Raw genomic sequence first — 24,739 nt, forward strand, 5'->3', positions numbered from 1 at the left:
GTAAACACAAAAGCTGTTGCATATCCTGAGGGAAGCATTTCTAACTAGATCTGTTAATGATGTAAAATATAGTTTTGTAAATTTGAAAATGTCTTACATTTCTGTTTTTACACTATCTACAAAATGGTAATATGGTAATTTGAGTGTTTCTGTGGCTTAGTAATGACTTGCTTCTAACGCTCTGTATTGTGGGGGTGCTCTCTGTTTATTTCTTTTTTTTAAAGACAGAACTCCTGACTTATGAGGACATTCTTGCCGTTGGCACTTTATGTCTGTCATAATGAATAGAAAAAAAGAATCTCTTCTCTTCTCTTCTCTTCTCTTCTCTTCTCTTCTCTTCTCTTCTCTTCTCTTCTCTTCTCTTCTCTTCTCTTCTCTTCTCTTCTCTTCTCTTCTCTTCTCTTCTCTTCTCTTCTCTTCTCTTCTCTTCTACTCCTTTCTAATTTATGCAATACAACTGCAGTAATACAGAAGCCTGAAGCTAGGCAATTTATACAAGTAAAATTGCCTCTTTTTGTTATGAGAAATATAAATATATATCGACCTCTCAATAAAACAAAGTGCATCACATGAACCTGTGTGTTTGTTTAGTTGGTCAATAAAAGTGGGAGCATGTAGCTGCCCTATTGATGAGAAAATAGTTCTCAGCAGACCTCGACTGCAATTCATCATACTGGCTATTAATGTCCATTTGTTCTGTTACCAGTGACTATGACTGCAGCCCTTTGCATGTGTTGACATTTGTTAAAGCTTGGTTTCTGTCAAGACCACTATCGTCAAAGATGATTGACAATTAGCATACAGTTTGGATTGACCGTATGGTTCTGTTCTGGGCAAGCCATGGATGAGAGCAGCGATAACCCCCTTTAGGTTAAACAGAACAGAACCAACATAAATGTATTGCAGATATCATTAATGTTCAGTTATTTAATGTGCAACATCATTTTTTAAAAAATTAGTCTAATTCGAAGAGAAATATCAGAAGGCCATGGCCTGACTGGACGAGAGGAAGAGCCAGGGATGGAGGAGGGCAATTAGAGCAACAAGATAAAGAATGGACCTGTGATAGGTATTTATAGACCTGTATAGATAGACGTGGATCAGCTGAGAGTCAGTTGATGCGAGCTTGACTGACATGACCTGCCAGAACTAATGTTGCTACACTTGATTTCTGCCCACTTTATATGTTTTTTATTAAATAGAGAGTTCTGAGTCAGTGTTCCAGTGCTAAAATTCATGATATAGTAACAGCTATGATGAATAGCCTGTTTACCATTGCACAGCTCCCATAGAATAACGCCACTAAGGGTAGTTTACACTATATAAATTAGAATTAATTGACATATTCTATAATGAAAAATGCATTCATATTTTTTAATGATCTAGTAACTCTTTCACCACGTTTTTGATCATTTTCACAAAAATGTAATGCCCCCCAGAATGATTGGCTGTATGAACATGCAGTTCATCAAAAGAAAGATCAGAGCCTCTGCTTTTAAACAAACAAAAGGTTTTATCCTAGCTTCATGCATTCTTTTTTCGTCAACACTTTACTGTGTGTAAGTTTCATAAAAGAGCAACATTTTGGACAAAAGAAAATCACGTTTTTTTTTGTTGTTTTTTTCAAAGAATACAACGTACATAAGCATGCCTTTTATCGCTTGTTTCTGCTTCTTTTTTCCATGTGTTTTGATAGGGAGATTCTGTACTCTTTCCGAGGATACGTAATAGCGCCCCCTACAGTATAACAGTGAAAACAATGGCGCGGAAGCTTTGTCTCACAAATGACGGAAAATTCCGGCAGGGAATATTAAACCTTTCCATTGCATAAAAGGTCCTTTAGATTAGGCCCATTAAAATGGTGGGAAAAAATTATTTAAGAACTGTAGCCTACACTGAAAGGGTCTTTGGGGAACCCAAAATGGTTCTTCATGCGGCTTTGTTGCGGAAATCCCCTTTTGGAACCTTTATTTTTGTGAGTGTATTAAAATGACTTAATCTTAAATTCAATAATATTTGTATGATATGCCTAGCTACACTCTTTACATTTGAATATTCAATATAGCATTGCTATTTCTTACTGCTTAAATAATGTAGCCTGCATTCTGTATTTTCTTTGTTTATGTTGTGCTGGCTGATATGGAAGTCATCTTGGATTGAACTTGGTGTGGATTTCCTTTCTTATTTTGTTTTTTATTATTTGATGTGAGTGTAAATCATTTATACATACAATGTGCTATTGTGTAATTTGTTTGTGTAAAATGTAAATATATGTAAACAGAATGTAAATATGGTTTAGTTAGTACTAGTGAAACTATACTAGTATAGCCTACAAACTGGGGTGAAGCAGTGAGTTTGCAACACATGAGACATAAAGAACTATTAGTAATAAAATGAATAGTCAGGAGATATACTGCAGATATAAAAGCTGCCCTGTAGTGTCTTTGCTGTCTCCAGGACAGGAGGAATAATTTTGCAAGATAGTTAAGAAGATAACCATTTCACAGAAGCATCCTTCACAAGCCATTATGGCTGACAGCCTATTACATTTCAGATTGAGGAGGTGAAATGATTAAGAACATTGTACTATGTTGCCATGACAGCGTGCATTTTTTCATCCTGAGAGTGTAATCACTATAGTTTCAATGATGTACAATCAAACCAGATGATAATAAGCAGCAGAGACATGGAGATATTGGGTTTGGAGGGATGTTTCCATGGCAACTGAAATAATAATCCCCATGATTGATGTTTTCTTTTGCGTTTTCCCCTTTGTATGGCTGTAAGATTCAAAGCCTGTGTTTTTTTTTTCCTCTTCTTCTCCACTGCAGCTTCATATAGTTTATTAGTCTGTCAGAATAGTTTATGAGATGTTGTTGCAAAAGAAATAACCAAGTTCTCCTGCTTAATAACATGCCACATTTTCTGTTTACATACTCTTTGGGTATAAAACAAACATCAATGGATTCATCTTTCTCAAATACATTTTCCAGTTGCATCCTGGGTAAACAATTTTGCTGTCTATTAGCATTCAGGTCACACATAAATGTCAGTGAGATAGGGCTTTTGGGCAGAAACGAAAATAACAGTCACAGAATGAGTTGCCACTATTTGTTCATGAACGATGTTAAAAGTGTGACACCCAATTACTCTGACAATAATTCAGCAGCCGGCTATTCTTCACAAATAAAACTCTATTTCTCTACATAATGAAAATCTGATCAACTTGAAATAGGGTTACATAGTGAATACGTGCTAGAATTAGTTATTTGTAAGTGTGCCGCTGTAACTTTGTAAGTCGTACAATAATTAGATATGTATTTGTTGTGTGAAGTGTGGGAGCTGAGATAGAAAAGAACAGATGGTTCTTTCAGTTATTGTGCCAGTATTATACTAACATTATTGTATATTGTCTTGGTTTTAGGAGCAAGACTCACCTCGCATGGAGCAAAAGTAAAAAGACCTTTATCACAGAATGTATTCAGTTTGACTTGGGCATGAATTTCATATCTAGTGCATAATGCAAGACGAATGTGAGAACTGAGCATATGTTTCACCAATCCACGGCAATTAAAAAACCTAACAGGCACCATAAAGTAGTCCATATGGCACATTCCAAATCTTCTTAAACCAAATTATAAATTTGTTTTTGTGTGTGTGTGTGTGTGTGTGTGTGTGTGTGTGTGAGGAACAGCAAGAAACTGAAGTTGTTATTCATTGAAAATAGCTCTTTTTTTTATTTAAAAAGATACAGTCAAGCTTGGTGTCACAATTGGTCATGTGACATGTGAGAGCCAATGGCATATAAATGCATGGAAATAATGACAGAATTTCTATTTTCGAGTGAAGCAATGAGTTACATACAGCAGCAGTAACGTTTTAATGGTGCACAGATAAAAGTCGCAAGATGGTTTTCTTATGCAAATGTGCCTTTTGTAGAGGAGATCAGAATGAGATTCTACTGTTTCTAGTGCTACTTGAGCAAAGCAACACCTATGTGTTTTGTACGTATTGTGTTCTGTATGTATATTTATATGCAATGCAGAAAATGCAGTGCTTCTGTTGATGTAATTTCCATGGCATATTTTCTTTGCATTGTCGATGAAGCCATAGAGCACATTTGTGCATTCCACAGACATGAGGCAATCGTTTTTTTCAGCACATATGGAGGGAATGATGAAGCTGAGTTCTTTAAACATTCATGACAAAATTGCAACAACAAAAAAAAAGGTTTGAGACCTGCATTGGAAAATAATAAGCATTTCTAAAATGGATTTGAGAGACACTCAAAGAGTCTGACTACATGTGCAGTATGACTATATGAGTCATGGTTCAGAGTTTAACTAAGAAAATGTTTTAACACCAAGACACTGAAGCCACTAAGAATAAAGTAACTAGTCTGTTGAAGTGTGATTTTATGCTTGAATTAAATATATGATTTTTTTTTTTTACTTTATAATTATATACATATTTTTGGTGGGTGGAAAAAAAGCATGTGCAAGCGATGGCATGCTCACTTAAATTGAAACTGGTTATATTGACATTATTTCTGGTAATGGCCACACCTGTTTCTTGTTATGCTTTATTACTTTAGTCTTTGCTGTTTGTCTTATCCGTTATCACTGCATCAGTGAGCCTTTTATTATTTTAAGCATAATTGCATCTTTCTGTATTTACATTCTACATTACATCTCTTTCTCGACTTTGTTGCCTTAATTGTGTTCTGTTCATTGTATATATGCTGAGATTATTGTGTTCATTGTATGGCATCATGGAGTCTCTGAAACTCTGAAAACAAATCCAGTGTCAAGTTCTTCCTGTTAGGTTCACTGTAGCATCCTGGTAAACACAATTTTGTTTCCCTGCGCACTCTAACTTCCAGTGACATTGGACTTTTTATTGGCAATGAATTTTGAATGGATGGACTATCCATCCACATTGTTTGCTGGATCCATGACCCTAGATTTCTATCAATCCACAAGAACATTTCACATCAAGCTGAACATAGTAAAGATCATGTGGCTCAGACATTCTAGACTCTTTTAACGGCATCCATCGTGACCACCCATATTGTCTTTGGCCTAGAGCCAGGTCTTGTTATGGCGAGAGATTGGCTTCTGGAGCCGGCTCTGGGGTAAATTCAGAAGATTCTCTAGTTTTGACTTCAGAGGTTATTATAGCCTGCATGAGCTTTACGGTATGATGGTTTCAGGTATTGGTTGCAGATGTTCCTTGTTATGTTTAATTAGTTACCTTCTTGTTATTTGTGTGTTTCTTCAATATTTCCCTTGTTCTAAGTATATTTTATTCTCCATTTGCTTACTATTTGCTGTTTCTCAACCGTCTTACATGGATTTCTGTACATTGTGCTTGGAATTACTATACTTTGATGGACTTATACCTGTCTTTTCGATTCATGGTATTTAGATTATGTGAAGTTTCAAACGGTCGGGAGGAGCCTAAACATTCAGTCCTGTCAATCATCATTACGAGCGTATGTAAGCAGCAGTCACTGCCATTCTTCCGACATCCCCCCTCCTCCCCGTCTCCTCCTCTATTTCTCTTATTCTTCCTCTGTGTTCTGTTATACGGGGGTTTCGGAGCTCGAGCTCGAGCCAAGCCACGGGTTTGGACAGCAAGCCAAGTTCATTTACCATTAACTATTAAGACTGAATGGTCAGGCAATCTGGTGAAATATGGGTTTCTATAAAAGAGTGGAATTTGTCACAGACATTGTGATTGTTTCAAGACCAGATGGATGTGTGTGAACATCAATAAACAATTTTTTTTTTTTTTTGCCTATGCATGATCACATTATCAGTTATCACAGCTTGCTGGATCAAAATTTTCGCACAGACTACCTTATTTCGAATTGCCGTATTTTTTTGCAGTGGATCTCAACCTTTTTTCTAAACATCTATCGTTTGATATCTTAAAATAACCACACATGGTCGCCAATCTAAGATTCTTCTTCATCTAACAACTAGGTTTTGTGGGGTATTTTTTAAATAGTTGAGATGCACTGAATTATTTATCATTCTTTGGGGTCTTTCTACATAATTGGTGCAGTCTGTGTCTCTCAAATACATGTAAATGCTTTTACCTAACTTTTACTAATGTAGACAATAGTCAAAACATTAATAAGTTGAAAACATATATTAGTAAAAAAGAAAAGGAGGTTGTGTGTCAAGTGTTTATAAGTTATACCGTCATATTTTCTCCCTTTTAAAGTGATAAGATATTCAATAAATCACTTATCACTTTATCTTTTGCTTTTTTCATTTGTCATTAGGGGTAATCTTAAGATGTAAACAAGTGATAATTAAAAATATATATTCTGGTAAAAATGTTGGCATTAAGTTATTTGGAGCACCGTGTTATTTCATGAGGCTTGTAATGTCAAATTAAACTTTAAAACTGTCAACCCTCTTACCATCAACCTGATAACCTTTCTTAAGGCTCTTATATTAAAATGTGCAAACTTAGCATGAGATAGCACAGTGCAATTGATAAACATTTAAACACATGGTTTTGTCTCATAGAATGTTTGAAATCTTACAAAAAAAAATCTATTTGATCAAAGAGGAACAGGACCATTTTATTGAATGACCTCTTTCTGAATTTGACTTCACATAACACTGAATTTTGTGCTCCACTATGAAGGTTTTCCAGTTGAAGATGAGGAGGAGCACACTGAGTGGACTGGAATGTATTTGGTTTGAGACTGTGAATGATGAAGAGAGGATGCCAGAGAGAATCTATTTTCCATGAGTCCCTGTGACATTATTTAATTTAATGATGATGTGCCCGCTTTAAGAGGCTGAATCAATCTCATTGTGTCATTGTGTTAGAGCGCTCATGCGTTGAGTGAGTATGTGTGTGTGGTGTGTACCATGTTCATTTATTTGTGTGTCTACATGTGTGTAGTACAATCATTTCATTCTGTGTTTGTGTGTGTGTGTGTGCGTGTGTGTGCGTGCACGCACATGTGTGTGTTTGTGCATGCATGACTATATGAGGTGTGGTCTGATGTTTGTGGTGTAAGTGTGGGTTTGTGTGTGTTATGCTCATTTTATTGTGTGTGTATGTGTGTGAGTGTAACAATGGGGTCAAATCAGTCTGTAGAGAATGGAATGAAACCCAGTGGAACAAACTGCTGATGAGGCCACGCTCCCCCTCCCCTCCCCCTCACTGTATAACTCAAACCCAGGCTATAATACATCAATACTAGCAAAAACCCACTTCTCATGCATACTTTCATTGTCTTTTCATTGTGAGATATCTTTAGAATAAAGGATAAATCACATCAAGAATACCAAATTAGCTTAGTTATGTCGACATATTCAGGGCCTTTATGAACACATATGAATAAGGACCTACCAGAGAGAGCGATGGCTGATAATGCGCTCTCCCTAATAAGAACTAATGAACCAATGATGAACTTCAGCTCTACTTAGAAACATAGGGTGCTCTGCTGGGTTTCGGTCTGAATTTCTGAAGCTGCTAGTCAGCTATTCATAATGTTGCTATATGTAAAGAACACAAGCCTCTATATAACAGTGTTTATAATAATGTTTCATTTTTAGTGTAATATGTCCTGGTTTTATATTTTATATTTTAAATGTTTATGATAATATAATGTAATATATTATAATATAATATAAAACTTATATACACTTATATACTTATATAACTTGCTACTTTATATTATATTATATTATATTATATTATATTATATTATATTATATTATATTATATTATATTATATTATATTATATTATATTATATTACATTATTAATTCTCCTGAGAACCAAAAAAAGTTATGTTAATTTAGTATTTTTTTATGTCATTACATTGTTTAGAGGATAAGAAACAAATGGATTTTTTTTTTTTTTTTATAATGATATTTTATTTATGTGTTATGTCCTCTTTAGTGGAAAAATAAAAAGAGATTAAATGACACAGGCAAAACAAAAAAGTTCATTCACCAATCAATTTTTAGGTTTCAAGATTTTTTTTAACCAAACTTTGTATAAAGATGATTCTCAACTATGTTATGAAATATATAATAGAATGAATTGATATACCATTTTATTTTATGCAATATGTGGGTAAAATGACCATAAATGGGTAGTGCCATTTAATACATTGTATCTAATTTGCATATTAACGTGTTCTTAGGGCAACATGTAAGAAGTGTATAAATGGGAGTAATAATTGGCAACATTTTCATAATAATATATATTTCATAGGAATATTAATATATATAATTTCTTTCCCTATTCACTTGTTGTGTCTCCCAAAATGCATGATAAACATGCTTTAAGCCCTGATGTCCTCTACAGTGGACATGTATGAAATCAATGCCCTGTTTTGTAACAGAAAGTCATATTTTGATTAGAAACCCCATAACATTTTAGTGAGATGTTGATTTATTCGTCAGATTTAAGTGATAATTACAAAATATTATCATATTTCCATAAAAGAGTGCTAAATTTGATCACTAAATTAATGTCAGACATTTTTAAAGACCAAGGAGAGGCAGTTGTCATGCTGAAACCTCCAAACATTTGGAGTCTCTGAAAATCCCTGATTGTGCTCATCCAGACTTAAAACTGTCACTAAAATATAATGTCCACTACAGTGGACAGAAGTCTATTCCTGGTTCCCTGGAGAATATTACATTATATTACATTTTTATATATTTGCTGCCATATCAAAATGTATTATATTATTGTTTAGGTACAGGGATGAGATGTAGAACAAAGATAAGTTTCTTTAGCAGGCCCATAAACAGACATGTACACACACCCTCTCACTTACACACAATGTAGTTTGTGTAGACAGCTGCGCACACATAAGTCAGTCACCAAAAACTGACAGTGACATAACGGCATGTCACCTAATAAGGCTCATGAGCTTTAAAGTGATATCTGAGCAACATCTATTAATACGAAGTGGAACACAGCGAGAGAAATGCAGTGGAACCTAGCAATAATCACGAAAATACATTTATGACAGAGAAAATATCACAAACATATGGCATATTAAAGAGCTGAAGTCAAACTCTTCACATTCCGCTTCCTTCCTGCTGTTTTGAATTATTTTAGAAACCCATTAACTCTGTGTATATGTGTTCCAGGCCTCAGGTTTTGGAAAAACAAGAGGACCCCAGAAATGAACTTCCCACTCTAGTGTAAAATAGCAGCCTTGTCAAATTCTTAAGTCTTCAGGCAGTATCTCCAGTCTACACTATGTGACAGGCAAGAGACTTCCCGATCCAAAATCAAAAGCAAAATTGAATTTGATCTGATAGATTCAAAATAATCTGGTTGTCTTGGTGACGGATGTGAAAATCAGAAGCAGGGGAGTCTGAAAGGGTTGATATCAACAGAGAACTGGACAGGCTGTCATTTCTGGCACAATCAGTTTTTATCTGACACACACTGCACATACAAACACACACTCCAACACATGTAGTGCTCGAAAAAACACACAAGTGACGCACTGATGTTGATGTCATGGGTTGGAAACAAAAATGAATCATTACAAAAATAATACATCATTTTGTCAGGAATTTCTCCCACGGCCTCAAACACAATGCAAGGCTTATATGCATTTAGCAGGTCTGAATGAGAGAATTGATGTAGCACTAACAGGATATTCAGCAAGTTAACGAAAGTTTTCAGGAAATGGACCAAATCAAGCTTAGACCAATATGATGTAAATGCGTCCATGAATTTACGAGAAAATGTACTGGCAACAAATGCAATAAATGATGAGATTTATGGAGAAGGAAAATGGAAGAAACCCTGAATGCAGAATGGCCCCTGAGCAATGAAAGTGCAAATGTATTCAATGTACACTACTTGACATTCATCTATTGAAAGACAGACAGATCACCGTGTGTGTGTGTGTGTGTGTGTGTGTGCGCGTGTGTGTGCGCGCGCGCGTGTGTGAGAAAGTGTGTGTTTATGTGTGGGTGGTTGAGCAGTGGGAGATGATTACATTTGGTGTTAGATACATTTTTTTGATGTAACAGAGCTCATCAAAAATAGGAAGAGGGTGAAACAGAAGAAAAAGGAAGAAGAGAATAAATTTGAATGTATGATATGATGTATTCAGCCTGATGCAGTGATGATACCTCACTCACAGCCTGCAGGTGAGATGCATACAATGTTTCACTGGATTAAGACGCTGTCAGTGTGAAAGCATGACCCTACATAATGTCTCTGCGGCAGCAAGCGGGCATTCTGTGATTTCATGGTGCTAAAATGCTTATCTTGCTAATTCTGCTCAAAGACACTGCAAGAATTCATACGCAATGCTTAATGCTCACTTTAAAAGTCTGTGGAAAGCATGAATCTAATCAAATATTCAATATAAGGGGGATTAAGGGGAACACTTTGAAATACATTAATACATATTGGCAGCCAATCTGAATATTGTCTATATACACTCGATCAATAATTTGATTGAAATGAGCTAAAGTTAAGATTTATTGCCACAACTTACTTTGTGTTCAATCAAACTAATATATTTAAAACTGAACTTTACTTAATTCATGTGTGCTAAAACTCATTTTGTTGTTGACATAACTAACTGAGCAGTTGATCTGTATTTCCCAGCATGCTTTGCAAATATCACAGGGGAGTAAGTTTAGCAATTAAGTGATATTTTATGTGTTTTTCAGTAAGGAAAAAGTCATTTATGTTAGTGTTTAATGTTCAGTTATGTTGGATATTTAGAGGAGTTTCTGAAATGTTTTTGAATTTTGTGGTTACCATCCATTATGCAGAAGAGTGTTGCCTGTGCTTAGTTTGTGGGCACTCAATCATCTGAGCTATTGTCCTGACATTAGTATATGATCATATCTGATCTTAAAATACTTAAGAGTATAATAATGAATGTCATTGCTTGATTGAACACAAGAACATTACATCTCAATAAATTATAAAAAAAATAAAATAAAAAAAATACACTAACATGAACAAAATTAGTTATACTAATGTTATAAAGTAAAGGTTAACATACTAGAGTAAATTAATTTGTCCTAAACCTACCAAATTGTGCTGACCCAACTAAACTAAATTAACTAAATTAAATTGTGTTTAATTATCAAGTTATCATGAGAACTGTAATGTTTGAAGCAGATTTCATAACAAATGTCAGTAGATTTTAAAACAAGCGATTAATTTATAAATCTGTAAGATCTTCCCTTCACGCTGAAAAGGGGCGGGGCTACGTCAGGTCTATATGTTGGAAATATGCATAAATCATGTTGAGTTACAGTTGATCTTTGAAAACACTAATAATTTAATAACACTGTTAAATGTAATATTTAGATAATCTTAAAATTAATAAAAATTCCTTACTCATTACATATTGTGATACCTAAATTTAATCTTTCTCTCTATGGGTATTCTGCCTTTTCCAGCCAGCACCAATGCCTTCACATGCATCTCACAGACAATTTAAAAAGATGTCAAAAAGCATTTGCTGAAAATCAAGTTTCTTGAAATCGAATATGCACAATGTGCAAATGTTTATGTTTAAATGTTTAAAAAAATCATCTATGTGCTTTTGAAGGATTATCTGGCTATATCTTGAAGTCATTATAGTTTAAGACAGCAGGTACATTGTAAAAATGTTTGTAAGGAAACCTAAAAAATGTGCTTCATGCGGTAACATTTAAAGTAACTGGTTTTATTTGAGCCAACAATATTATTTATATGACTCAACTTGAATACTTCAGGTTACAATGAAAGACATTTTTAAGGATTCGATCAAGTAAAAGTAACTAAAAACTGCACTAATCCACCGGGTGTGTGTGCAGTGTGTGCTAGATATAGATTTGTGACTATATATATTCACACAAATCACACTGCACAGTGCATGGGGGAGGTTTTACATTTTTTATGGGGGAAGGGTGTGTGTGCAAGGGGGTTGTTTGAATGTACTTAATAGGTAATATGGTGGGGGATGGGAAGTTAACATTCAGGAGATGCCTGTTTCTGAGGTAAAGTTATGATTCCAAGTAGTATCCAGCACTGGCACATGCTCATGCTCTTTCAAATACACAAGAGACAAAACAATAGGCAATCAGAGTAACTATTGCTCATACAATTAGGAACACACACACTCTCACACAACTACCTCTCAACAGACTGGGTTTTGCAATTATAAAAAATGATCTGAATCTTTTTGTTCAACCACAAGTCAGACCCAAACTCTGGCTGGCACGCGTGTTTTGAAATTAATTCAGAGTGAATGAACATGCACTTTATAAATGACCCGATTCACTGAATTCTGATGAACTTCAGCTGTGAGGAAGTTGGTTTAACACTGGTGATAATATTTGTAGCTATCAGATGTTTCACATTGTGAAATCCTATTGATTTTTGGTTCTGTGTACATCCGTTGAACTAACATATTGACTAAAATGGAACTTCCCCATAGACTCAACCTCCAACCAAACACCCTTCCCAAAAGAAAGCCTCATCCACAAATAGTTTGGCAGTGTATGGGGAGTAAAACTGAACAAATTCTTCTACTAATATCCTAGTCGTTCTCCTTTGTTCACCTCTTGTTCCACATTTGATAAATTAACACTGTGTCATCCAAATGAAATAAGTCTATTTACGAGCTCTCTCGTGATGTGATAGCTGAGTGCTAGTCTGCCAACACAATGCTTCAAATGCCAGCTGATACTCAAAGGTTAATGGAATAGAAACCTCATTGTACATTTATTCACCCGATGTGGGCACCATATTGTTCTTTAACAAAATGTCAGCATAGCTTAAATGTTAATGATTTCTCAAATTTCTTCAGCTCTGAAATTGTCTGCCACATTTATCAAGCTACCTCACTGTACAACAGAACTTTTTGAGATTCATACATGCATGCCTTTATGCGTTGTTGTGAAAGTGTGAACTGTTAAACTCAACTTTTAGCTCTTGGACACATATGGTAGACTATTGTAACCCATCTTTTTAATAATAAAAGAATAAAGTTAGATTTTATGGTTGAGAATGTCATGAAGCCATAATGTTTTTTTTTTTTGTTTTTTTTTTGGCTGCCAGTCACACATTGTTCAGAGATTAACAGCCTTTGAAAAAAATGCTGACACGACTTTGACCACAAAAAAGCAAGCTGTTGTGTGCACTAGCATTCAACGTTCAACGGCCTGTATCCAAACAGAACCAAAGCAGACTTTCTTTTACTGTGGCTTTTGATGCAGAAAGGCCACTGTAATAATACATTCTGCTTTGGTGCATTCATTGCCAAAAACATTATACCAACAGCAGCACTGTGTATCTCTATCATCATCAACCTCACCATCATCATCATAATCATCAATGATAAATGATGAATATTACCAATTTCTCGAATGTAATTGACAAGAAATAGGACCACCTGCACCTCCTTCATTTCCATTTGTCTGAGGAAACATGGACTACTCATTTTCTGCAAAAAACATTATGCTCTGTCATAGACGGCATTGTTTTTTGTGTTTCTCTCAAGCTTTGATAACCTAGTTCCCAAACAAATGAAAGCGAGAGAAAAAGATAGAGATAGATAGATCGATATATAGATAGATCATGAAATAATATCATGTAGCTATAGTTCCCCCTTTAAAATAGCCTTTTTTACATTGTGCAATTTTGCAACATGACCCAGCGCACAATGTTTCAAAGAATGCGTATCTTGAATTTTAAGAGCATAAGTAGAATCTGGAATAGCTCAATCTTATTTATGCCTGTGCACAGAGCTGCTTAATAGACTATGTGCTGAGGTCTGAAGCGAGTATTGAAGCCTGTCTGCTTTCTATTTTAATTCTGTAAAAGCAGCTTTGGTTGTTGCTAATAACTCATCTTCATTGATTAGCCTATATATTTCTTGAGATTTCCTGTCAATCGAGACTGTTTCTCCTAATTACAGTGGAGAAAAAGATTTCACAAACTATAATTGTTCCGTTTCTGTTTTCTGAAGGCAATCACTCTATCTTTATGCATTAATAAAAGAATAATAATATATAAACAGCAGTCACATTTACAAAGTCAGTTTATATTTTGCCTGGTTATTAAGGGAGAATCAAAAAGCAATACACAACAACGACAAAAATAAAAACAAGTCCTTGGACAAAGCATGTGAAATACCATAAAAGGTCTATCATTTATTATGACCATGCAGTGTTAGGTTATAGGGACCCTAACCCAGGTGACGCAGTGTAATGTCACATTTAAATGAGTAAATGAATCTTTTTGAAACTTTCACTTTTAAAAACATATTGCACCTATTTTATTTTTGTTGTCTGACAGGCTTCCAGGCCAGAGTTTGTGTGGGGAGCAGCGACTGGAGAGGGGAAAATGAAAAACCAGGAGTGGATGTTTATATGGCGGTAGATGAAGGGATGGATAACAGTTTCCAGATTCCTTTTATTTAGGATTGCCACTGCTATCAGTAAAATGTAGACCAGTGGTTTTCAGCCACTTAAGAGTATCAACACATTTAAACAATGAATAGTGCTTAATTGGATGATTCCACAACTTTCAAGAACTGCTTGCTCTTCAATAAAAACAACTTGAGAAAGATGATGCCAGTCTACATGATTTGGCCTACTTTTATTTTTTAGCAGGTTTTAGAGTTTAATTTAATTGTGAATTTATGTAAGATAGATTGTTTTATTATAACGTATTTTAAATATTTAAAGTCATTGTGTTCCACTTTGGAAGTAGCCTATAGTTGTTCACAGGCCTAATGCACCCAGTGCTGGAGACTCTTGTTTACATTTCACGATAACATATTCTAATGCGGTGAAAGACACTCCTGTCAAAAATATGTTCGTTTTGAAGAGCGATACTGGCACATCTAAACGGAATCTTCCGTCAGCATATGTTCAGACAGTATCATACGCAAAGTGATGCAAATCCTGAAGCAGGAGCGCAGTCCGCGCACATCGCAGCGCCCCCTGTGGTCGCTCAGCGGTACCGCCGCGTGGCTTGCGAGTCTTTTGTGTGTGAACATTGGCAAAGCGCTCGCTTCTCTCCATAGAGCAGTTACTCTGAGCCACAGCTGCACCAAGAAGATACACATCTCTACTCACAGCAGTCAACATAGACTCACCAGATGCTCTTGTTCTCTTCAAACCTGAGCACTTTTTCCCGCGGTATCTCTCTATTGTAAGACGACTGAGGTAAAGGTTCATATAAAAGTTTTTGTGAAAACCGCGGAACGGATGTGAGGCGCAATAGACAGCCTCTTTCAGTCTTCAGTTGGCACCTTCTTCTCTTATTTGCGTTGCGATTTCTGAGTAAGCGAGGAACACATTTTCTAGTGGAAAGGCAATAGGGGCCGGTTGATGTTTTTACTGAAATGGACGTGAGATTTTATCCTCAACCTCCACCACCATCAGCAACAGATCCTTCCCGACTGGGACAGTCTCACTATTCGGACTCTCCGTACTGCAATAAGGTAAAGCTTCATTTCATGATGCATGCTCTTCATTAATGTGTTTTGTTTGAGTTTCGCCGGTTTGAACTTTAATGCCGACTGTCGAGGACTTGTTCAAAGTTTGTACTTCACCCGACTGTCACAGTGAGTCGGAGAAAGTAGGAGCGATTGAGCGCGCGAGACCAAAAATGTTTCCAAACCTGGTGACTTTGTTTATTGTTTTATTATTCTTATTATTTCTTTTTTTTCCCCTGAATATAAACGTTTATATATTTAACTATTAAATGAGCACATTAGCATTTTCACGTGCCATTTACGTCGCGAATTTAAAAAGCGCCTCTACGGGTTGTCATAGAGACCGCTTATGGACTGTAAATAATATGCAAATAATTAACGTTATATCTCACTAAATAAGTTGGTAACGTTAGCTAGAAGTAGCACTCGCTTACTCAAAAACACCTGCTCATCATCACAGCCCCAAACTCATGGGCATCAACAAACTGTCCTTTACCCAACACGCACTAACAACATAGCCTAACCATATGTATGTGTATGTTTATTAATGCTGTTCACATCATATTTGTGTTTAATGCTTTGTACCTACGGAATTAATTGATCCTTCAAGTTCCCTGAGGAATAACAGAGATAGCCTATGTGGGGTTTGTATTCTTCTATTTCTCCTAATGATGGTGCTGTTACTGTGTGTGTGTGTGTAGTGCATGTGCGCAGGATAAAGAGAGATGGGGTAGACGAGAGAGAGAGAGTGTGTGTGTGTGTGTGTGTGTGTGTGTGTGTGTGTGAATGAGGAGGGGGTAGGGTTACTGTGGGGTGATAGAGTGGGGGTTGGGGTTGTATTATTCCTTTCAATGCTTCTTGATTCACTGCCATAGGTCTCATATCCATGTCTAAGTGCAGTCACATACACAGTGAAATGTTTTATGGATTAATCCCATTTTTAGTGACAGACCTTATTTAAAAAAATCCTTGAAAGCGCAATTTCATTGCATTGTTTCAGTGATTCATTTGTTAGATGTAATTTTGATGTGAAGCAGTAAATTGTTAATATCTTTGCTGAGTTTATAAAACCAGGGTAGAGAGGTTGGCGGGGGTAGGGAGGAAAGGAAGAGGGAGGGAAGGAGGGGAAGGGCTTTCAGATGTAATCTATATAGTGTAATTTTACTGCAGAGGCAAGTCAGCCTATATCAACTCCACTCGAGATTTTTCATCTTAGCAATTCAGAAAGAGAGGGAGGAGGGGAGCTGGAGTTAGAGGAGTAAGAAAGAGAGAGAGAGAGATGGGGGTAGTGGTGGGGGGACACAGCAGAGCAAACAAGTGAGATTGTGACAGTGGTGTGTGGTATCTCCAGAACAAATAGACAGAAATTGATGGTATGTGGCTAAACGGGGGTCACGGTGCCAGTGGGACTGATGCAGTCTGTGCACATAGACCCCCTTCTGATTACCTTCCTCCCTACCTGCTCTGCTCAGATCCCAAAACACTGCGGTCCGCACTCTTTCTGTTTGATGTGGACAGAGAGATATAAAAACAAGCACTGTATCTTTATTCATACACTATGGATTTTAGTTCCGAGCCTTCGAGACATACGCTGGTTCATAAGCGTTCAGTTGTTCTGCACTTTGTTGTGGATTTTCTGCAGTTCAGCAAAACGTGTAAATGCAGGAAAGTCTATGTTTGTCTAGCGCAATGCTTTTTGTGCATTGAAAGGTAAACGTTTCGAGCCTGAAGTTATTGCTGCGAGGATGAAGAAAAAAATGAAGCAACTTTGTACACACTATCTGAACTTAATGCTCCACACTTCCTGTGCTATACAGTTTGGTTCTTATCGCCCGGTGCTTATCATGCAACCTGCTCGGGACACAAGACACAGTGTTGCTTTGCTAAGAGAGTGTTTCCCAAGCAAATAAATGCAAAGGCAATTAAATCTGAATTTGAAGACGCCGTACAGAACTCGGTGAATCTGAATCTGCACCTCTGATGTGTGCTTTACATGAGTGCTGCTGTTAAGGAAGTCGAGAGTGGTCTTGAAGGGTACTCTGGAGAGATTGGATTACAGTCTGTTTGGGATTAGGAAAACCGGCAGAGATGCAGCCCCTGACCATTAATGGCCAACAAAACTACTCCGCTGAAACCGACCTATATCAAAGCGAATTATTTATTTCATGCCTAACGACTTTCAGCTGGTGCTCAAGTCGCTGCATTAATGGAGTTTGCAGGCTCAAAGTTATTACAGCCAATGAGATAATGCAAGCAAGCTGTTAACACTACGCATGACTCATTGTCTTGTAAGTCTGTCGTTGATGTGGTTTTAAGGAATGGCGAGAGGCCCAAATTTCACAGGTTTTGCTTGTGTACGGTCTGTGCGCTGTCAGCTGATGTCACAGCAGAAGTCTGATTAATTGGGCTGGGGCCAGTTACATAAACTGCAAGACTAGTCTTAGAAGTTAGTCATCACAAATTTTTCTTTAAGAATGTTCATAACTATTTTAAGTCAGTTACATAAAAACGTAGACGGGTCTAATTTGAAACCAAAACGTAAGACTGATTGCCCCACGACTAGCCAGAGTCTTGACATAATGGCTATGTTTATGCAACTGGCAGCTGGAGTCATTTTGTACCGACAAGGTTTGAATGACACTGTAAAAAATATATTTTTTTAGAAGTTGACAATAAAATAAAGATGATTGGAGTACATTTGACAAGAAAGTACTTTTTCAGTCTTTCTACAAAATTTCACATTTAATTAAATGTGTTACTTGCTGTTTCTCTGTAATAAGTGGTGAATTTTACGTAGTGATTTCTGAGTGAACATTTTTTTAAAGTAAATCCTACATCAGTTTTATTTTCCGGTGAATGAATCAATTAGGCTGATACAAGAGGATTTAATTGCCTGTGCATTTAAAGCAACAGCAAATAACTACAGTTGGTGAGCAAAACAGGCTTGTGGTTTTTTATTGACGCACATTTTTTTATACCTAGCAAACTGTCTCGAGACAGACACCTATAAACATTTCATTAAAACCTAGAAAATTAAATTCAAGATCTTTTGATTACAACTATGGAGTCTATTCTCCTGAATGTTCTGTATGTGTTTTTGTAGTGTTTAGTACATTCCAAATGTGATTCCTGCTCTTAAGAAGATTACATTAAAAACGGATGAGAAATTAGATATCTCAAATATGTATTGCTGTCATGGGCCATGCTCTGTAATATAAAGTCTGCTGTGTGCGTGTCTTAGCCACAGGCATTTTCAATTAAGTAGAAATTACTGAGATCTTTGGTGGTCCTGGATGTCAGAGGGTCCCAGGATGTCGACCCTGACATAATACGTTGTCTTTTGTGTTTGTTAGTCAAGAGCAGAACTCAAACCCCACTCTAAAACGGACCCCCCCCCCCCCCCCCCCCCTTCTCCTTCTACTCCAGCTGCAATGATCATTACATGCATGTGCATTTTTAACAAAAGGAGCTAACGGACTTATCATCTGAGTCCTGAAAGTGGAAGCTGATTTGACTAGGAGAGAAGGAGAGAGGAGCTATAGGCTAGTTCTGGTAATCTCTGTTTACCAGGTCACTGCTTCTTAGAAAGAGTGATGTGATGACAGGGTGAGACATTTCATTCATAGCCCCCCCCCCCCTGCCTCGGCCTTTAGAGCACTGATCAAACCACACTCCTAAATGTGAGAGGAAATCAATGCATGCAGCAGTCTGTTTGTATTTGATGCTGTATCATTCACATGATGTCATATGGTAAGTGGTTTGCTGTACAAAAATCCCAAATATTTATTTTTCTTGGCTCAAACTGAAGCATGTAAATATAAATCATGTGGGACTTTCCATATGGTAGACTTTGGTGTTCCACTTTGGGTTTTATCACGAGATCTATTCGATATGTTTGGCAAACTAACCTGTCAATTTAATGTATGTGTTTCTTCTTTTCATTTTTAATTGCTTTATCACTAAATCTCACAAATCTTGAGTTTAAGCTCCAAATTTTGTTAACATGGTTGCAAACATCACAAACCTCATTTGAAATGCACAGTGAATAAAAAAAAGTTCATATAATATTTCCATTTATTGATCAACATTTAAGCAAGTTAAGCACAAAAAAGCAAAAAAGAGAGTTTTAGACTGAGGGTTTTCGAATATGAAAGCCAAATTAGGGATGCACGATATATCGGCCACCATATCGATATCGGCCGATATGTGTTCATTTTTAATGTTATCGGTATCGGCCTGTTAAGAAAATTTGGCCAATATATTAAAGCCGATGAATAATGTATTATTTCCTTCAGCTCAAACACTTCAAGATGCGCACTGTTCACCATGATGGTTTGGAATTGCTTGAAATATGATTGGAATCACTTCAAAAACGAAAATACAGTTAAGTGCAACGTGCAGCATAAGTCTGTCATAGAAGCTACATCAAATTATAATGAGAACATCATTATAATTGTGTTTGGGTCATGGTTTTTAATGGTGAGACTTTTGTTTTTGTAATCAGGCTCTCAAAAATTATATAAAAATTAGGATTTCGAATTATCGAAGAATATATAAGTTATCGGCTTTCAAATATAAAGAATTATCGGTAATCGGTATCGGCCAAAATTTTCATATCGGTGCATCCCTACCAGTATGGTTAGAGTTTTGCTGAATTATTAAAAGTTATGTTGATTTCAATATGACACAACCAGGTGTCAGTGTTTAGGGCTTTAATACCTCCATGGTTTAATCGTTTTGAAAGCATTGTACGGTAACTCCAAAAATGGCTTGTTCTCCCCCTTTAAACAGAGATGTCCTTCCACTGACGTATATCTGGGAGTTTTTCCTATGTCAACAGCATATGTCAACATTACACCAGCCGGCCACACATGGGTGGATTGTCATAAATGTGAGATGTTTACATAGGCTGTGATCTTTGCTCATGTTGTGCCTAGGTCAAGCTCCAAGCACAACAGCACAATGAAGAGCTGCACATCACTGATGCGACTTTGTTTACTTGATGCTTTTCCATACGATGACGTCTCCACACCAACCACGCTTGACAGATATCTTTACAGATGATTGACACTTTTTGATGTGTTAGAATGGTCAACAGTAGTCACCGCAGTGCCCTGTGAGTGATATAACTAGTAACTTCTTACTGTTATCTTTGCAGCAGATGCTAAATCAGTTGTCTGTTAATGAACTAAAATGTACATTTGCTGAAAGAAGAGATCCAATTATTGTCTCGTCTCCACAATATCAATATATTCTCATTTAAGGTCAACTTAATTGCATCCAAATTTGGTCTTGCTGGTAACAAAAGCCATTACTGTTTGAGTTCCTGTTCAGTGGCTAGCTGGCACGGTTCACTGGCTTCTGTCAAAAAGGATTTGCTTCTGATTGACAGACTCACTGGAATGTGAATGGAGTTTTTAATTGCATATCATGTGTGCATATCTAAAGAGACAAGCTCTGTGGCTCGGGCTACTGTTCATTACGACTCTACAGGTCAACGTACAACTCAACTACACAAACACAAACACGCACTCGTTATATAGGACCATTACATGTGGGCTTGTTTCTTCTCACTTTCTTCCATTATGTGGTAGAATATCTGCTCAGTTTGTTTGCTTTGGCTTTACGGACATGTCCACATATAACTTTCCCGTATGTGGAAATTAAATGCATAATATACTGTCCAAACACTCACACAGGAACTGTAGCAGATCAGCAATTTATTTGCACACCATAAATGACACTCTCTACCTGCGACTGTGCTATCACAAAACTCCACCAGCCACATTTCTTTTGGTATCCTGTACCTGGATACCAGACGTGACTTATCCTGTCAAGCTCCAAAAATAAATAAATAAATAAATAACATCATAAAAGTATTATTAATTAAAAAAAGTATTATCATATGACTTGTGTACTGTATTCACGGTCATTTGATAGCTTTGTGAGGAACAGAAGTGAAGTTGTTATTCACAGAAAATCTTCTCTTCCTCTTCATTCTGCATATTCAAACCGGTGTGTCACGTGAGGTTACAAATGTAACCAGGTTTAGCAATAGTCTTTTTTCAAATAAATTGTTTACATGGGTATTTCTATTTCATAAAATTATTGTTGGACTGAAGATTTTCACTGGATTTTCACAGTTACAGTCGATTCAGGGGTTTACAAATTAGGGTTCGGGGATGCACAGTTGGTCTCAAGTTATTTATACTGTGTGTGTATATATATATATATATATATATATATATATATAGATTAATCGCATCTAACATATATAAACAGACACGCACACACACAGACATATATAATATATATATAAATATAATAATATATATACACACACACACATATATTATGTAAACAAAAAGTTTTATGTTAGTTGCTATTAATCGCGATTAATCGATTTGACAGCACTAATATATATATATATATATATATATATATTTATTTATTTATTTTAGCTTTAGTACGTTGACTCAGTCGACTAATTGCACGTGTATATTAATAAGCCATAAATCAAAATATTGAGCCTTTAATTGTCTAAGCATAGCCTAATCAGTGCTCAAGTGTACGCATAAAGCTTGCCACAGCCCACCGGCAAAAGTAATGATTATGAATGTGTCGTGAAAAAACAGCAAGGAGTTTGTTTAATCATTTATTGATAATGTTTTCTGTGTTTTCGGCTGCAGAGATTAAGTCGACGATGCTGACTCATCTCCACAGAATAGTGCACGCACCTATATGCATGTTTCATAACATAATCTTTTTGAATCGGTTAATTTAAAAATAGACATTTCAAGCTTTCAATAGATGTATTTCTCATGTCTGTGAGGAAAGTTCATGCTGAGTTTCAGTTTATTTTTTGGCGCGCTCAAGTTCACAGAGGCCGAGACGACAGAATGCACATCCTGTTTGTTTTGTCTATTTTACAAAAGCACAATGTTTCGTTATTTTGAGTGCACACAAATAAAATTAGTCCGTTTCGAATTACATATTAGGCCACTCTTGGTGTAAGACCAAAATGACGGAGTATGTTAAGTTAAATGCCAGTGATCACACCGGCGCCTTCATGTCATGCAGTATGCGCGCTATACTTTATCTTCCACACTTCGCACAAACACTTGGATATGCACCTAATAATAGCATACATTTATCTAGGTTAACGTTAAAGCGAGCAGCCATGTAAAGTTGCTACTTGCATGTTTTAAATGACAAGCTGCCTTCATATTTAATGAAGGTGGTCCAAATTATATCTGGGGTCCTTGGCATTAAAATTTCAAAAACCTTTGGTCCAGTTAACCGTAAAGTTACTTCTTTTTTTGGTCACATGCTACATGTTTGTTTTTTCATTCATATTTAAGTTCTGTTTTCTCTCCCAGGGAAGGTGTACAGTGAGAAAACAACAACATAAAAAAAAAACACTGGTATTGTTACTCTGTATCAGGAAAGAAAAAGTGTAATCAGTGCACCTCTAGTCCAGAATGATTGCCGGTCATGATCTCCAAGCCCACAAAGTGTTGTTAATTATGCTGGAAGAATGATTATTGTTGTCATTGCTCGTTCCACAGACCCAGAGGGCCAAACCTGAAAAACAGAATCGAGGAAAATAATGTGCTATCTGCAATCAGCCAAGGTGGTTTGGGAAATATATCAGTGATGCTATTAAATGCGAAATGACTTAGAACAATCTGCATAAGTGGAGTATGTTGTAAGAGTTTGTCATAGTCAGTCTGAAGAGACCTGTGCTGAAGTGCTAAGACATCACTTTGTGTCTGGGGAAGAAAAGAGGGAATTTTGCTTGCTTGGTATGTTCCATTTTTGTCTTTGTCACTGTGGAAAATGCAAGGCCATAAACACGAGCATTCCTGTGAGAAAGACAGCGTTCAATTGCATTTTACAGCCTTGAATTCTAGTGACATGTTTACGTCGTCTGCGTCTGTGTTTACGATGCTGGTCGTCAGTCCCAGTTCAGCCCTCTCCAATCTTTTGAGTTTTCCTTGCGTAGTAATTCAAACAAATGTGACATAGTGCTGCAGCCATGTTTGTTGCTAAATAAGATTATTTTCTCAATATAATTAGCTTCTCTCTCTGCTAGCATATCAGCCAGTTTAGTATGATGCAGAAAATGCCAAAAGATCAACTCATTAAGTAGCTGAACATAATGATCATAAAATCTGGACATGTGTTCGCTTTATTTTGGCTGGGGAAATGTTTTTTTTTTTTTGGGCCGTCATGCGCGTCGAGAAAATTCTGGCACAAATCTGTGATTGCGATTCATTGGCGGCATCTCATTTTTTGGGTCTGCTTTGCCCAATGACAGTCTACATATGAATAGCTGATTAGGCTCCCAGTTTGAGGAAACATCCAAACAGATGGCTCTGTGAAAACCAATCCAGAATAGCTTAATTGTTTAGTTTAATCTCACTATGAAACATATTGCAATCATTTTCACATAAAGACTTTTTTTTTGTCACAGAATGTAATGAAAGTTATGGTGCGGATCCAGGATTTTTGGAGCAGCCTGAGAATATCCCAAACATCCTCTTTCGCCATTAGTTTAATTGCTAATATCTTTTTAGGACTCTTACCATAAGAATAATTCAGATTCCGTTGTTTGTAGTGTTTGAGTGCGTGTCAATAACTGTAATCCTCTGTTTAATTCACAAACTTTTCTCTATTTTTTCATGGCATATGCACGATTTCAATGAGTCCAGCATCTGTTAAATACACGTTTGTTTGTTTGTTTGCATGCTTGTAGTGTTATTCTGGCCACAACAATAGTGCCAGCCTCTCCATTGTGTGGTGGACTTTCAGCAACACGTCAGGACTTAAATGCGCACAGCAGCTTTGTGAAGGAGCACACCCTGGCCTTTGTGGGCCCATCTGTAGGTGAACTAATGGCCTGTTGTGTTTCCCCTCATTCAGCTCAGTCTTTGGTGTTTAAGTGGCACCTGTCAGCCTTTTGATGCCTGGCCCTCTGTTCTCCTGCGATCAGGAAGGACACGTTGCGAGTTCCCGATCGCTGTCTTGTGACAAGTGTGAGATCATGTTTCAGCAGCACTAGAACAGGTGGGCCTCACACCTTTCTCCTCTGGAACATAATCATCAAAATGGACTCCACGCTCTGAGGCTTATCGTTAGCTGTAATCAAAACCTATAAGTGCAAAAAAGTAGGGTGGTGCGCAAAACATCAATATTGCACTAACCGTGATGTGGTTTCAAGATGATGAGAGCATTCTGATGCCTGTTTTAGATTATAAAATAGAATTG

At 36.7% G+C, this 24,739-nt stretch overlaps 1 protein-coding gene across 1 annotated transcript in view; it reads left to right on the forward strand.

Moving 5' to 3' along the window:
- The first annotated feature begins 15,007 nt into the window (after positions 1-15,007).
- Positions 15,008-24,739, forward strand: part of tox (thymocyte selection-associated high mobility group box) — a 58,200-nt gene continuing 48,468 nt past the window's right edge. Inside the window, exon 1 of the mRNA XM_084411197.1 lies at positions 15,008-15,475. Coding sequence (XP_084267323.1) covers positions 15,377-15,475 — 99 coding nt within the window. The 5' untranslated portion in view covers positions 15,008-15,376. The remainder of the gene's footprint in view (positions 15,476-24,739) is intronic.

The sequence above is a fragment of the Rutilus rutilus genome (genome assembly GCF_951802725.1).
Source record: "Rutilus rutilus genome assembly, chromosome: 6".
NCBI classification, from domain to species: Eukaryota; Metazoa; Chordata; class Actinopteri; order Cypriniformes; family Leuciscidae; genus Rutilus; species Rutilus rutilus.